This window comes from Eulemur rufifrons, chromosome 8, assembly GCF_041146395.1.
Source record: "Eulemur rufifrons isolate Redbay chromosome 8, OSU_ERuf_1, whole genome shotgun sequence".
NCBI lineage: Eukaryota > Metazoa > Chordata > Mammalia > Primates > Lemuridae > Eulemur > Eulemur rufifrons.
The window spans coordinates 3,527,753-3,543,326 of record NC_090990.1 but is presented as its reverse complement, the minus strand read 5'-3'; the positions used below and the strand labels follow the sequence as shown (position 1 = coordinate 3,543,326).

Here is a 15,574-nt window from a genome sequence, read left to right as displayed (position 1 = left end):
CCTGCTGCCATGCTAATGCCAGGCTTCTAGCTTTAAGGCAGTTAATCAAGAAGTCAAAGAAACTCTTCCATCTTTTGAGGCAACACAAACAGGTCAGCAGAACTAAACTTTCTCTTCATGTCTGAAAACTACAATCCAAGGTGATGGGCTGGCATTTCTGCCAAAAAATGGTCCAGGCCAGAGGGTTCCTTCCCCGTGGAACAGGTCTAGTGCGGAGGGCTCTCTTTGTGCATGCAACCACGAATGAGCCAGTGGCCTCTGTGCCATGATCACCCATTGGTCCCAAAGTCAGAATGTCCCCAGCAAGTCACGTCTTACAATCAGAGCAGAGAGCACCCCATCCCCAGGAGGCAAGTATCTGGTCTGGACAGGGCTGGGAGAAAATACTGACATGTCGCAATTGTGGATACCTGTTGCATTAGCTATTTTTCAATAGATTCTATCATTGCTCATTGATCTTTCCCATCCCTTCCCTGTTACCTGTCTTAGCTCCCCCTCCTGCACATTCCACATGGGCCTTATAATTCTTCCGTCGCAGCCCTCGAAACCCTGCATCCTAGTTGCATGCTTGATTTTCCATCTCCCCGTTAGATTAGGCACCACGTATTCTTTCCATCACTGCATCCTCAATACTTATCACAGCGCTGTTGGATAGGATGCACCCAATGAATGGAGGATGAATGAAGGGTTTGTGCTGATAAATAACATGCTGACCTTATCTGAAAAATCTACAGATTCCACCCAAGCATCCAGGAGCCATGTAAGGGCAAGAACTTACACTTTGGAACAAAGCAGATCTGGGACCAAGTCCCAGCTCTGCCATTGATTTGTGCCATGATATGGGGCAAGGGAAACCCTCTCTGAGGCTCAATCTCATGATCTATATATGGATATAATGGACTTTGCATGGACATTTTTGTAGCGTTAAATGAGGTGGCATAGCTGGTACATAAGAGATTTGTAAGCCTACGACTGTCCCTATACCAAGCGTGTGGCTCCAATCTGTTCTGGGAACCTAGCCATGAAGAAATGGGGCAGGTGGAGAGCCAAGAGCTGGCCTGAGACCTCCAGCACTCTCAGGAGAGAGCTGTGAACAGTGGACCCAGGACAGCCCTGCAAGCTTCCAGGCCAGAGAAAAGTGCCACGGACTTGGAAGAAATTCTTCCAGTGTGGCCCAGATAACAGCATCACAACCACGGCAGTGGTGGTTCTGGAGGCGTGATGATGCTTCACATATGGCTCTTTGCTTTGCTCTCAGGGACTCCCCCACCCCCAAAGTCCCTCCAGCATGCCAGGCAGCATAAATCTGCATGGGGTGCAGGACCAACTTCAGACCTGCGGAGATTTCATCTCATGAAATGTTGACATTGCAACCACCTTCTTTTTCCTTCCTGCCAACCTTTGTCATCCCTGGAAACCTTATCGAGCTAGCTTCTCCTTGGCTTACAGACAAGACAACTAATCATGGACCTAACAGCTCGTCAGCTTCAAATGCGGCTGCCTCCACCCTGTTCCTGGCTGAGAAAATCAATGTGCCTTTGAGTTGCTGCATGTACCGAGGGCCCCAGCCTCTGAGAACAAAAGAAGCTAGACTGCTGAGCAGTTCCACGAACAGGGCTGGAAGTTTTCCTGGACTGAGGGAAGGCTTATAGCAAGTGATATGCTAAATGGTAGATCCAAATATCTTTATCAAGCCCCTGAACTGAGGAAACCAGTTGGTAGAAAAATCATAGTTCCAGGATCCTGTGCAGGACTGTCTGCCCTACCCAGCAGAATAGGTAGCTGGCTGGTGCCGTGCCTGGCGTCATGTAGGTCTTGAGTAGATGGGAACTGCCTGATCAAATCCACTGAAGGACAAAGCAGAGTCCACACTCGGAAGTCCCCTCCTTCTGTGCGACATCAAGCCCCGTGTATATCCACATTGCAATTTCCCGGGGGGAAAGGACCACCCATCCATTGTCCCAGAGCATACCCACTGGGCTTCCCAGCCCCAGTCCAGATCAGAGCTAACGCAAGAGAAACACTGGTGAGATGTGGGGATTGATCTTGCCTGAAAAGCTCTTCTTCGCGACTACTGAAAAATCCATGTTCATGGTAGACCATTCAGAGCAAAAGACTCCCATAAACATAAGAAGGGGTTCATCTCTACTAATAATTAAGAAAAACCCAAATTGAAATAGAATGGGGAACCATCTTTCATCCATCCATCGATGTGCGAGAGGGTGTGGGAGAAATGGTAATTTCCGGTTCTGGTGGGCATGTAATTAGCACAGCTGCTTAGGAACACTTTGGCAAGATCCAGTAAAACTTAAAATACTCAGATCTTACAACCCAGCAATTCCAGACTGCATATGTGCACAAGAAGACTCGTGTAAGAATGCTTTTTGACACATTGTCTGCAATGCTGAAAAACTGGACAGAATCTAAAAGTTCACCAATTGGGGATTGGCCCAAGTGTCTATACAGCGGATACTATAAAAGAGATGAAGGGAATCTCAATATTGACACAGATACAGCTCAGACCACAATGCTAAGTGGAAAAAGCAAGCCACAAAGCAATGTGTAAACTGCACACACACACACACACACACACACACACATGCTCTTTATCCTACCCAATTTGAAGAGCTCAGCTTGGAAGCATCTCTGATCATTCCGACCCACTCTGAACTCCCAGGACACTTATCCTAAAAGCTCAGACCTCTATAGGTCTCAGCACTGTTAATGACCTTCATGAATGGACATGGCTGTCTCCTCAATGGACCATGCACCAGTGGGGCAGAGAACGTTGCCCCTGCTCTCTCCAGAGACATTGCAGGCCTTGCACAGAGTAGCTGCGTGGTCAGTATCTGCTGACTGACTCAGCGGGACAACTCCCTGAGCTCACGGGAGAGGCCACCACACAACACGTCAGGTCAGGTGGCCGCTCTCCCTAAGAACCTGATACAAACCTCCTCACATCACCCCCTGCCCAAGCTTCCCCTCACCTGCCCATCCATTCCCGTTGCCCACATCACACCTGGAAGTCACAGAAGGCCCTCACCAGCCCACACTTCTCCTGCCCCCACACTGTGAGGGCACAGACTGTCGTCTGCAAGTGTGAGTGCCACAAATAAGTCCAAATATAAATATGGCCCCAAAATAGCCATAAATCACTCTGATTCCATCTGGTGACAATTCTAATTTATAACATGAGGGAAGAAAATGAGCACCGGAGCTTTTTCCCCTGGGCGCCTCAGCTGCTGCTGAGGAAGAATTCCTCCCCACTGCTACTTGCCGGCAGAAGTTCCTGATTTACGTATTACTAAAGATGAAATACGCCGGGGCCGCGGGCGCGGGGGCTGTCTGCCCTGGTTTCAGCGTGAATTCCCGCAGCTCTGTCAGTGCCAGTGTGAGCAGCCTCCCCGTTCTCAGGGCCACCAAGTGCCACCTCACTTTCTCCCTCTTCCTCCATTGTGGGAGATGAGGGTCCCCGGGGAAGAGCACAGCTCGGGCCCCCTCGGCTCCCTGTGATGGTGACTAATATATTTGCACTCTCACTGGTCACAGCCCTAGAGGTGGGTCCAGAGCAGCATGTGAGGGATAATCTGCATTTTAATGTTCCGTGCCGTCAATTAAACCACGCTGTGCAAACACTGAGCACAGGAGAGGGTAGGGAACTGGAATTTCTTGGATCAGGGCTTTTCTTTGTGCATCATCATAAAGCATTGTTATTAGGTGCAGAAAAAAACACACAAAGCAAAAGTTATCTCTCTCTTTGGGGTAATATAATAAAAGCCATCTGATGCTATTTTTAACAGCCATAAGAAGCACATGATTAACACAGAAAAAGTCATAATGACAAAGTGCGTCACAAAAAGCGTCAGCGTGGAAGGGCAACCCATTGAACTCAAGTGGGTTTATGGGCACAGCTATCCATCCTGGCACACTAGCGACTCAACACCAACAGACGCCAGGACACCTCTCTCTGACCGCGCTGACATACCAGGTGGATTCCCGGGCGGCTTCTCAGCTCCTGGCCCAAAGCAGCACTTGCCACACTCCTGGGGGAAGATCCTTCCCAGGTCAGTAGGAAACGCAGAGAAATGAGTGCTCACTAACTAGCAGGCCAAGAATTCACCACATCCACCGCAATTCATGCCCTCTCCCTCTGTAGCTATGACACATGGCCCTCAAACCATGGGAAACAGGAATGAGGGAATTTCTCCAGGGCTGCCCAGAGTTGAGAGCCTGTGGGGTCAGAAGGCAGTAAGGAGACCAGACTGCACCCAGTCTTCACCTGAGGACCAAAACCCAGACTTTGCCCAAGATCCCAAGATGTTTCCACAGCATCCTAGCCCTACAGGATCACACACAACCGTGATCCCCTCTAGAGAGCCTTAACCTCTGCTAAGGTTGAAACACCCAGGGTTGTCAGTGGAGGGAGTGAAGCCAGGCCGTGGGGGAAGGGATTACCAGCTCAGCAGAGGCAGGCAGGCCCCTCCTCTCTGACACCTTGCAAACTCTCAATGCGCGGGAGGCTCTTCCGTGATAAATACCACAAATGATTCCACAGGAACCTGGCAGATCCCCACCCACACACCCAGGACCCCCCAGTTCAATCCAGTTTCCCCAAAAACTTCAATGGAGATTTTAAAGGGTGAGAAGGTAGAAAAACAAAGCAAAAGCAAAAACCAGGGTCTTGACAAACAAAATTTCTTTTGACAGCGGTGGCTGGCGCCAGACTTACACCAAAGCAACTCCACCCTGCGCTGCACCAAAATGACATTTGAGGGACAGGAGAACCTTTCCACCCCTTACCTCCACTCCCTGGACCTTGAGTTTCATGTGGTCCTCTCGGGTCGTTTTCCCGTCTTTCCTCTTTTTCCAGCAGTACCCATCTTTCCTGTATTTCACTTTCTTCCTGTTGTAGAGGATCATTGAGCCATTCTGTGGTCTGGAAACAACAAATGGTTAAGTTACCAAGAGAACCAAGCAGCAGAAAAATTTATGAAGAAAGATATTGTCGACCAGTAAAAGTCTCTACAGAAAAGCAATATTCCACGTTTGCTGGAACATAATTTTTCACCTTTTATTGCAGTTCCCTGGATTAACCATGTTTTATGGCCAGCCAAAATTTGCTTTGGATTTGGTACCTAATGAATTAAATGTGTCAATGATAGGCTTAAAAAACATTCCCTCAGTAATAACCACAAACTAATCAGGATATACGATGCGGGGGCCCGAGCTCTGCACTAAAAAGTAGGCAAAACAGAGACAGAAAGCAAAAAGGCCCAGGGGTGTCGTGGCAGCCTGCAATATCTTATCTCTTGTAGAAGGATTTTCTACACATCTTTTAATCCATCACCCAACATTAGGAAATAAATAAGTTTAACGCAGACGCTAGATGAGTATGTTAAGAACAGACCAATGGCAGAGCTAGTCAGCGAGGCCAAATGCTCTTGATTCATTGCTTGAATTTAGATTACTGCTAGATACGAAAGAGCACCCCAGTCTTGCTTCTCAAGCAAGCTAAGTACCTGATTCTTTCCCATTTGGGCTTCAGCTGTCAGAGGTCTCAGATACTACCAGGTAAATTCATCTATTCAGTCCACAACCACGGGAAAATAGTTGCCGCTTACTAAATGCTAAGAGTAAGACGGCCATTCTTGTGATGTTTAAAAAGAACAACAATAACAAAAAGAGCCTTGAATTTTCCAAAAAGAAAACATGCGTCAACCAGAGACAGCAGTGGAATATTGCATGCATATCTGCAGTTGCAGGGGTGACATATTTGGGTTTGGAAGCTCCAAGGATAGAAAGAAATAAACCCCTCAGGCAGCCAAGGGCAAGTGCTTCCACAATAAAGTTTCAGCAGGTGTGGGCAGATCCAACCTCCTAGGGAGACTCCCCTAAAAGCTAGCAGCACCCCACCCTGGCACAGGAGAAAGAATGCCAGTGATTCTGTACTCCACAAGGTTAGCACAGGCCGGCCATTGCACTCGCAACTAAGGTGAGAAATCTTTACACAAATAAAGTGAATGAAGGGGCTTTTTCGGCACGTTGGCTCGCGTGTCTCTCTGCCACAGCAGAGGCGAGGAATGGTAAGTCAGCCATCCCCCGGGGACTGGGGTGAGACCTCCAGCTCCTTTCTTTGCTGCTTCCTTTGAACAACGGGCCATTTCACAATCAGGCACAGAACATCGGGCTATTGATGGCTTACTATTCCATTGTCTGCAGGAAAAAAAAATTACGCCAGGGTGACGGCAGCTAATTGTAGTTCCCACCCAGCCTGACCTGTCATTCAGCGGCAATATGATGACTAAACAGCAATTCCATTGGAAATTATATACTTTCACCAGCGACTCCCAACACTCATTGTTTCCCGATCAGGGTGCAATTGGTTTGTGTCAGTATTGGTTTCCTCCCTAAGTCTGTATCAGCTAAAACAATCAGGACGCGGCTCCACACGCTTGTCACAACGCTGTCACCTGATGGTATCTGTCTTGTGCCTACAAGTCTGAATTGAAAACCTTACAATTTGCGTCCATTTCTAGATGGATGTGGGCTCGCATGTGGGGCCAACCATGCCAGCCTCTTTCCACTTCAGCCCTGCGCTAGATTCGTGTCTCTAACTTCAGAGTGCTGTGAGCCCTCCTGTGCCCTGAAAGGCTCATCAGAAGGCCCTCGAAGTCACCTGCTATGCTTGTGGTCCCTGCCTAAGGAATAAGAAAAGGAATATGTCTAATCAAATAGATAGGCTCTGCTTGGAATGAAGTCCCCCACAAGGGTGTTGCAGGGATGGCTGGTCACAGAAATCTCAACCACTAAAGAAGATCCAGCATTGATCCAGCCCACCTGCTCATGAGCTAAGTCATAGATTGTGATTTGCTCCACCCCTCACCCTTCCTAAACATGGTCAATACACTTCAGCAGTGTCTTCAGGCCAACTGTCCCCAAATTGCAAGTGGTATGACCCAGGTCAAGAGGGGACTCCCCAGCACACTGCCATGTACACAGTCAGAATCACAACTGCACCCACCCAAGGAAACCACCTTCCTCTAGTGATACACCCTTGGACATCCTGAGAATGGCCTTGTCATCTGGCACTTTAAGCAGGACACAATCGCACAAGGAACTTAAGTGTCCAACTTAAATGGCCTTAATAAATGGAATCATCATTTTAACTTGTAATAACGAGCAACCTAATAGTGCTTAATCCACCAATCTGATTTTATTAGGACTAGCTTCTTCTCTGAATGATGGAGGAAGGTCCTCGCCATAGCTCAGGGGCCTAAGAACAGCAAAGGAAAAAGGAAATGAGTTGCAGAAGGGCTCACATGCCCCATGAGGTAAAGAAAATGAGGCTGCACACCCATCCAGAATAGGATCAAGAGCAAGTCGGAGCTGGGGGGAAGGGAAGGAGGGAAATGGGTGCTGCTCTGGGGGGAATGAGAAATGGGGGAGGCCAGTCGGGGGGGGCCAGTGGGGGGGGCTCTAACACACTTCTTGACAGCATAAAAGGTAGCACCCACCTAAGACGAGTAGAGAAATGGGAGTGGAGCTGCAGACAGAGAGGCTATTGGGGACCACCTGGAGGAGCATGGGAGCCATGCAACTTGATACTGCCACCAACTCCCAGTTAGGGACCACTCACTGTGTGCCTGGTGCTGGTGGGGCATGTCACATGCATATCTATAGCTATAGCTGTTCTCTTTATCTATATCTATTATCTATATTATTTTACATTGTCATACCAACCCCATGATGTAGGTATTATTATCATTCCCAACATATAATCAAACCTAATAGCCAAAAAATGTCTGAGCAGGATACACTCGGAGTCAGTCTGACTCCAGAGCCACCCCAAGGCTGCAGGGTTAGCACAGACTGCAGGGCCAGTCTGGGTTTGAATCCCAGTTCTTCCCTACTAGCTGGGTGAGCATTGCTGCCCTGAAGGCACCCCTCACCCAGTGGACAGGGATTTGGGGGGCGAATTCCAGGCTTCTCCACCCCATGGTTGGGGTCACTCTTGGTGCTCTTTATGGTCTCTCAGAACTGCCCTCTGGTAGTGAGCTCCAGCTGCCCACAGTAGTCACTTGCTGGGACAGGGAGGGGAGATAGCGCTCTATTTCCTCCTTTTCCTCTTTTGCTTCCACACTCCGACTGGTGTTTCCTGGGGTCGCTTCTCAGATAAACTGCACTCGAATCCGCATCTCAGGAACTCCTTCTGGGAGAAGTTGAACTCAGGCTGACAGTCTAAAAAAGCCTTGGGGAAACCTTCCAAGACTTCCATTGCAACAGTGCAGACGAATATCAAGGAAAAAATGTGAACAACAGGGGGCTTCATTCTCACTATGGAGCCTTCTAGCCAATTAGTCCTTTTATCTAAGAGACTAATAGCTGGCAAAACCAATAATGCTCAGTGCAACACAGTAAAAAGATCATGGAATCAATGGAAACCTACTACAAATTGTAACAGTGAAGAAACAGGTATACAATTAAGATATAACCTGTTGATTAGATAGATAAATAGGTAGATAAACAGATGGAATGATAGAAGACGCAGAGAAAAAGAAAATTAAATACCTAGGCATAAATTTAACACAAAATTCTCAAAATCTAAAAAGAAAAACTATAAAAATCATCTAAAACAGCAGTCCCCAACCTTTTTGGCACCAGGGATTGGTTTCACAGAAGACAATTTTTCCACAGACTGGGGGCTGGAGGGGGGATAGTTTCAGGATGATTCAAATGCATCACATTTATTGTGCAGTCAAACCTCTCAGCTAATGATAATCTGCATTTGCAGCTGCTCCCCAGCACTAGCATCACCGCCTCAGCTCCACCTCAGACCATTAGGCATTAGATTCTCAGAAGGAGCCACAACCTAGAGCCTTCGTATGCACAGTTTACAGTAGGTTCACGCTTCTATGAGAATCTAATGCAGCCGCTTATCTGACAGGAGGTGGAGCTTATGTGGTGATGCGAGCGATGGGAGCAGCTGTAAGTACAGATGAAGCTTCGCTAGCTTGCTCGCCCACCACTCACTGTTCACCTCCTGCTGTGCAGCCTGGTTCCTAACAGGCCACGGACCAGTACCAGTCTGAGGCCAAGAGATTGGGGACTACAGTTCTAAAAGACACAGAAGTAGGCTTTGATACATGCAAAAACATAACATGTCTTGCTCAGGAAGAGTTAAGATCACAAAAATGTCAATCTTCCCAAAGTTAATTCATAAATCTGATGTAACGACAATGAGAATACACCAGTGTTTTTATTCTAGATCTAGAAAATTTTATTATAATGTTTATTTCAAAGGAAAAAAACACTAAGAATAGCCAGATAAACCCCAAAAAAGAAGACAAAGGTGTATGGGCTAGTCCTACCAGCTACTAACACATATAAAATCTCTATTTTAAAAAAAGTATGCAATCAACACATGAATAAATAGACAAGCCAATGGAACAGGATAGAATATCCAGAAATATTCTCACTTACATTTACAAATATAATATGCACAATAAAGGCAGTATCTCAAGTCAGTAGGGGAGGGGATTAACTTTTTAATAAGTGAAATTGGGATTACTAGATAGGCATATGGAAAAAGAAAACATTGGATCTATCCCTCACATCCTACAGCAGCATCAATTCCAAATGGACCAGAGAGACTTCAATGGAATAAATAAAATCATACGTACTCTAGAAGAAAATATAAGTGAATTTCTCTATAACCTGAAAGTAGGAAAACACTTCCCTAACCATGATTCACCATCCAGGAACAATACGTGAAAGATGGATACATCTGATTACATAAAAGTAAAACTACTAGAGTGTTTTCCAAAGTGTCTGCACCATTTTCCATTCCCACTAGAAATGTATGAGGGTTCCAATTTCTCCACATTCTCCACATTTGCCATTGTCTATCTTTTGGATTACAGCCATCCTAGTGGATGTGTAATGGTTTTAATTTGCATTTCCCTAATGACTAATGATGTTGAGCATCTTTTCATGTCCTTATTAGCCATTCATATAATTTCTTTGGTGAAAGGCCTATTTGGATCTTTTGCCCATTTTTAATTGAGTTGTCTGTCTTATTTCGGAGTTGTAATAGCACTTTGCAAATACTCTGGATACAACTCTCTTATCAGATATGTGATTTGAAAATACTTTCTCCCAGTCCATAACTTGTCTTCTCTTTTGCTTAACAGTTTCTTTGAAAGAGCAAAAGTTTTTAATTGTGGTAAATTCCAATATGTTAATTTTTTCTTTTATGAATAGTGCTTTTAGGGTCATGTCTAAGAATTTTTTTGCCTAATCCAAGTCACAAAAATCTCTGATGTTTTCTTCTAAGAGTTTTATATTTTTAGCTCTTAATTTAGGTCTGTGATCCATTTTGAGCTAGCTTTTGTGTATAGAATGAGGTAAGGATCTCAGTTGATTTTTGGTATTTGGATATCAAATTATCCCAGCACCATTTTGTTTGTTTGTTTGTTTGTTTAAAAAGGCTATTCTTCCCTCTTCCCCTCCCTTTGAATTGTTTTTGCAACTTTGTTGAAAATAAATTGACCACAGACATACTCTGAACTTCATATTCTGTTCCATCATCTGTCCTTATGTTAACACTACACTGTCTTGATTGCTGCAGCTTTATAGTAAGTTTTGAATTAAGTAATTCAAAAGGGATTATAAGTTCTCCAACTCTATTCTTATTTTTCAAAAATTTTTTTGGCTAAGTCTTTTGTATTTCCGTATACATTTTAGGATTAGCTTGACAATTTCAGTGGGGGGGAAGCCTACTGGGACTTTGATACGAGTTGCGTTGAATCTGTAAATAAATTTTGAGAGAATTACCATCTTAATATTGAGTTTTCCAATCACTTCCAATTGCAGAACATGGAATGTCTCTCCATCTATGTAAATCTTTAATTTCTCTCAGTAAGACTTTGTAGTTTTCAATGTATGGGTTTTATACTTTGTAAATTAAATTTAACCTAAGTACTTTATTCTTTTTGATGGTATTGTGAATGGAATTGTTTCCTTAATTTCATTTTTTGATTGTTCATTTGTACTATATAGAAATACAACTGACTTTTGTAATTGATCTTATATCCTGTGATCCTTGCTAAGCTCATTTATTAATTTTAGTAAATTTTTCTACAGATTCTTTAGGATTTTGACACATATAATTAAGTCACCTTTGAATAAAGATAGTTCACTTTCTCCTTTTTATTGTGAATGCCTTTTATTCCTTAATATTCTTGCTTTATTACACTGGCTAGAATCTCCAGTACGAGGTTGAATAGAAGTTATAAGAATAAAAACCTTGCCTTGTTCCTGATTTTAGGGAAAAAGCATTCAGTCTTTCACCATTAAGTATTGTTAGCTGTATCAAAGACTTAGGATAATAGGAAAAGGACTCAGAAACTAATTTGAAGAGGCTCCCAGTGATCAAAGATGTGTCAATCTGAGTATCAATAAGAATAATAACTGCAATAGACTGAAATACATTAAGTTTGTTTAAATCCATGAGTTCATAATAATCCTAAAATAAACAAGCAAAAAACTAATTGCTCATTACTGGAGGATGCTAGCGGCTCAACATGCTATATTGAAAACTGGAGGGAAAAAAAGGAGTGGGCAAAGGGAGAACTAGGCATTCATCCTACTTTCCTTGTACAAACTGTTCTTTTGAATTACTAAATAAGAGGGGAGAGGACTTTCTCTATAAAAGAACTCCAGGCAATAAATGAAGAAGAAATGAGAGAATTAATTGTGAACCCTAATGAATTAGTGGATCTGGGCATGGATCATCAATGGTGGCTGACATCACCAAAGAGAGACAACCAGATAGTGTGTGTCCCCTGCTGTGATTAGAATGTGTTCCCCGAAGTTCATGTGTTAGAAACTTAATCTCCAGTGCAACAGTGTTGGGGGGTGTGGCCTAATTAGAGGAGATTAGGCCATGAGGACTCGGCCTCATGAACAGATCAATGACATCATTGCGGGAGTGGGTTAGCTATGCCAAGAGTGGCTCTGTTATAAAGTGAGTTCGGCCCCCTCTTGCTCTCTTTTTCTTGCCCTCTCTTGCCCTTCTGCCTTCTGCCATGAGATGGCACAGCACGAAGGCCCTCCCCAGGTACCATGTTCTTGGACTTCCCAGTCTCCAGAACTATGAGCCAAATAAACTCGTATTGTTTATAAATTACTCAGTCTGTGGTATTCCATTATAGCAACACACATGGACTAAGGCATCCCCTGATGGAAGTACATTTTGCTGCTGCCAAAAAAAAATGTAAAAATTGACCTTGAAACTATTCAGACTTCTTGATCTAACCTCCACTTTACACGATCCACAAAGTGCATGGGAACATGGCAAAGGACACCATGGAATACAGTCAGCAAAATCCAGACTATGGAAAACTCTACAGGACAAATGACCTGGCTTCTCTAACCAGCTCTGAGAAAGAATGAGTGGGAAAGCAAGAGAAAAAGAGCAGGAGAGTGCTGGAATGGGAACACATAGATTAAAAGAGACAAAGAAATATATCAACCAATTGCAATATGTAGACCTTACTAAGGATACTGACTGAGCCAAACAAACTGCAAAAAACAGCATTTTCACTTGGTAAGTGGGCTAAAAAAAAAAAAAAAAAGACAGCATTTGTGAAACAATTAGAATTCTGAAAAGTGACTTTAGATATTTAGAATTATTATTCATTTTAAGAACAGTCATTGTAGTACAGAAGCATTTTTTAAAAGAGATCTTATCTTTTAGAGACATATACTGACATATTTACTGATGAAATCATACAATGTCTGAGACAGGCTTCAAAATAATGTTGGGGGAGGGATGAGGGTGTGTGGATGAAACAAGACTGGCCAGGTGTTGACCTTAGTTAAAGGTGGATGACAAGTATATGGAAGCTCATTATACTAGTCTGTCTACATTTGTAGATGTTTGGAATTTTCCATAATACAATGGTCTTAAAAAGAAGGCAATTGTGGGATTTGCAGTGAGATCTAGGTTACATCTTAAATCTTGGCTCAGCTCCTTATGAGCTGTGTGACCTTGAACAAGTTACTTGGTCTCTCTGTTGTAGTAGACATAAGGCATGCAAGATGCCCCACTCGCTGCCCAGCACACAGTGCATATTCCTCACAATTAATAACGATAACAGACTTGGGCCCTGTCTGGAGCATTCCCCTGCAGGGAGCTGAGAGAGTAATGAGAGGACTGAGGAAGCAATGAAATTGCAGGGTGCAGCTGGGAAACCCTCCCAGGTGGGGGGCCGGCCCCAAACATGCAAGGCCCACATACTCATCCATCACATTAGGGAGTGATATATTTTTCAAATTAGGTAGATATGAGAAAATTGATAATTGAAGATCAGAGGAGTGGCAAGTTCTTAAGAGGTTTTGCATGTGGATATCAGGAATTTATGGAGCAACTGGGGGTTGAATCCACGACTGGGTTAATCCTGCAAAATGAATAGTGCGGACACTCCATCCAGTGTCTAGCTCTAGAAATCAATGTACCCCAAACAGGTCTGGTTCACAGACCCTCCTCCCCAAACTCCCACTTCCTCTGTCATTATCTGATCACTTCCAGGACCTCACAACCAGCAGTTTTGTCTGTGCAGACAACTGAGACCCAGCCTGCCATTCCAGCGATCTGGGGACTTGCAGGGGAACCGTTCTCTTGTCAGCCCATTCCACTAGCTCTGGCTGGATGCAGCAGACTTTGTGCAGTAAGCTCTGCTCAGCTTGACTAGCTATTGTGCCACTGAATTCATAAGATCTGTTACTTGCAGCATCCCTTTGAGAACAGATGATGTCCTCGTTCCTAGTGGGACTCTGTGAACAGTATCTGCATGGCTTCTAAACGCAAACATCTCCAAAGAATTCTCCTTTTTTTTAGCCAGAACCCAAACCCTGGGGCGTCTCTGCCATTTCATTCCATTGCCTTTGGTCCTACCCCTCCTGCCCCAAGGCTCACAGAGGGGCCTGGCTAGAGGAAAATGTAGTTTCTACAGTTCCAACTGCCTCCCAGCCATGACCCCAAATGTAAAACAGACCCCGTGTTAAGGCACAGACTACAGTGTCCTAGAGCAGTGGACGCTATTCCTGAGGCCAGCATTAAATCTCCGTTCCAGTGGGCAGCTAGAAAATGAGAAATGCCACACTTAATTGCAGATTACATATTTTATGTACCTCCACCTTTCTTTCCAATCTTTCCAACTCGGAATGGCCTGATTTAAATATACCATTAGAGGCACGTGGCCTGGACCAAAATGTCAGTAACAACCATGACAACTGCTACAACAAGAAGAGCTTCTATTTATTGAGACTTTACCATGTGCCAGAGGCAGGGTAGAACCCCTTACACTCATTTTTCATTTTAATTCCACAGTAGCTTCAGTAGGTGAGTATTGTTATCATCATTTTACAGGTAAGAAGACCTGGAGCACAGAGAAGGGAGGTAACTTTCCCAAGGTCACACAGCTGGTAAGGACAAAACCAGGGAATTGCCCCACTGCACCCCTTCCTGATGTCTTGCTACAAATCCCTGGCATGTCTCAGCCACCCCTGCCCCCTCTTTAGTAGCAACAAATCAAGGCACTTTTGGGCCTGCGGGAACCACCCACAGCAGAACATTCAAATAAAGGCAGGACAGTCTGAGACCGATTTAAATTGTTCCTGTAGTTCTTCCTTTTGTTGCAAGGGGAGGAAAAAGTCTGGTAAAGGAATGTCTCCCCTGCTTATCTCCCTCTCACACAAACCCAGAGAGTGGTAATTGATGGCTCCGCACAGCAAGGTTGAAAGAACGCCAAACGGAACCCCAAGATGCCATGGCGACAACCCAAATCCCACGGACAGGGGCTGGCTTATTAACTTTCAACCTGGCTCCTCCTGACTTGTTTGTAGGGTCGTGAGATTGGGGGGAGGAGCAGGAAAGCCAGCCCATGCCCCCCAGCCGGGCCACTCTAAGCTATTTATGGAATGACAGGGAGGAAAGGGCTGTCAGGCCCAGCCCGGGCTGCAATCTGCCAGATATGAAAACCAATTGCTTTTCATAATAAATTCCAGCTGGAACCATAGAAATAATAAGGACCGGGAGAAGGTAACACCAATTTGCGTTATTTGATTAGCTCCTTCTTGGGCGGTCCAACCTCAGCTTCTTTTCATTAAAATAAGGGCAAATTGAAAATCGTAAAAGAGGCTGTCTTATCAGAGAACAAACGACTGGGTAGATTCATAGGACTAAAAGCCCCCCATAAGCCACGAGACACCCACGATTTCGCCTGCTCTTGCTGTTTTAGATGAGCAGGTCCCAAGAAGCCGGTACTCCCAACGAGCTTCATTTGAGGACTTCTTGGTGAGTGTTTTCATATTTCTGCGTAAAAGCAGAGACAGCCAACAGCACCACCCCGCAGCTAGCGCTTTAGGTAGTCAATCTCATTTCATCCTCACTATAACCCGTGGGGAAGGCAAACCCTGCGCAGCCCAGCAGGAGGAAAACCTCCCAGGTCGGGTGCACTCAGATTCTCATCTCTAAGGGCCAAGGTGTCTTTGTGGGGAATTGAAAACAGGA

The 15,574-nt window shown here is 44.8% G+C and overlaps 1 protein-coding gene across 8 annotated transcripts in view; it reads right to left on the bottom strand.

Annotated features, from left to right (window-relative positions):
* Positions 1-15,574, bottom strand: part of CAMTA1 (calmodulin binding transcription activator 1) — an 830,964-nt gene that overhangs the window by 428,004 nt on the left and 387,386 nt on the right. For all 8 annotated transcript variants that reach the window (XM_069477299.1, XM_069477301.1, XM_069477302.1 and 5 more), the window contains one exon: positions 4,801-4,936. In XM_069477299.1, coding sequence (XP_069333400.1) covers positions 4,801-4,936 — 136 coding nt within the window. The remainder of the gene's footprint in view (positions 1-4,800; positions 4,937-15,574) is intronic.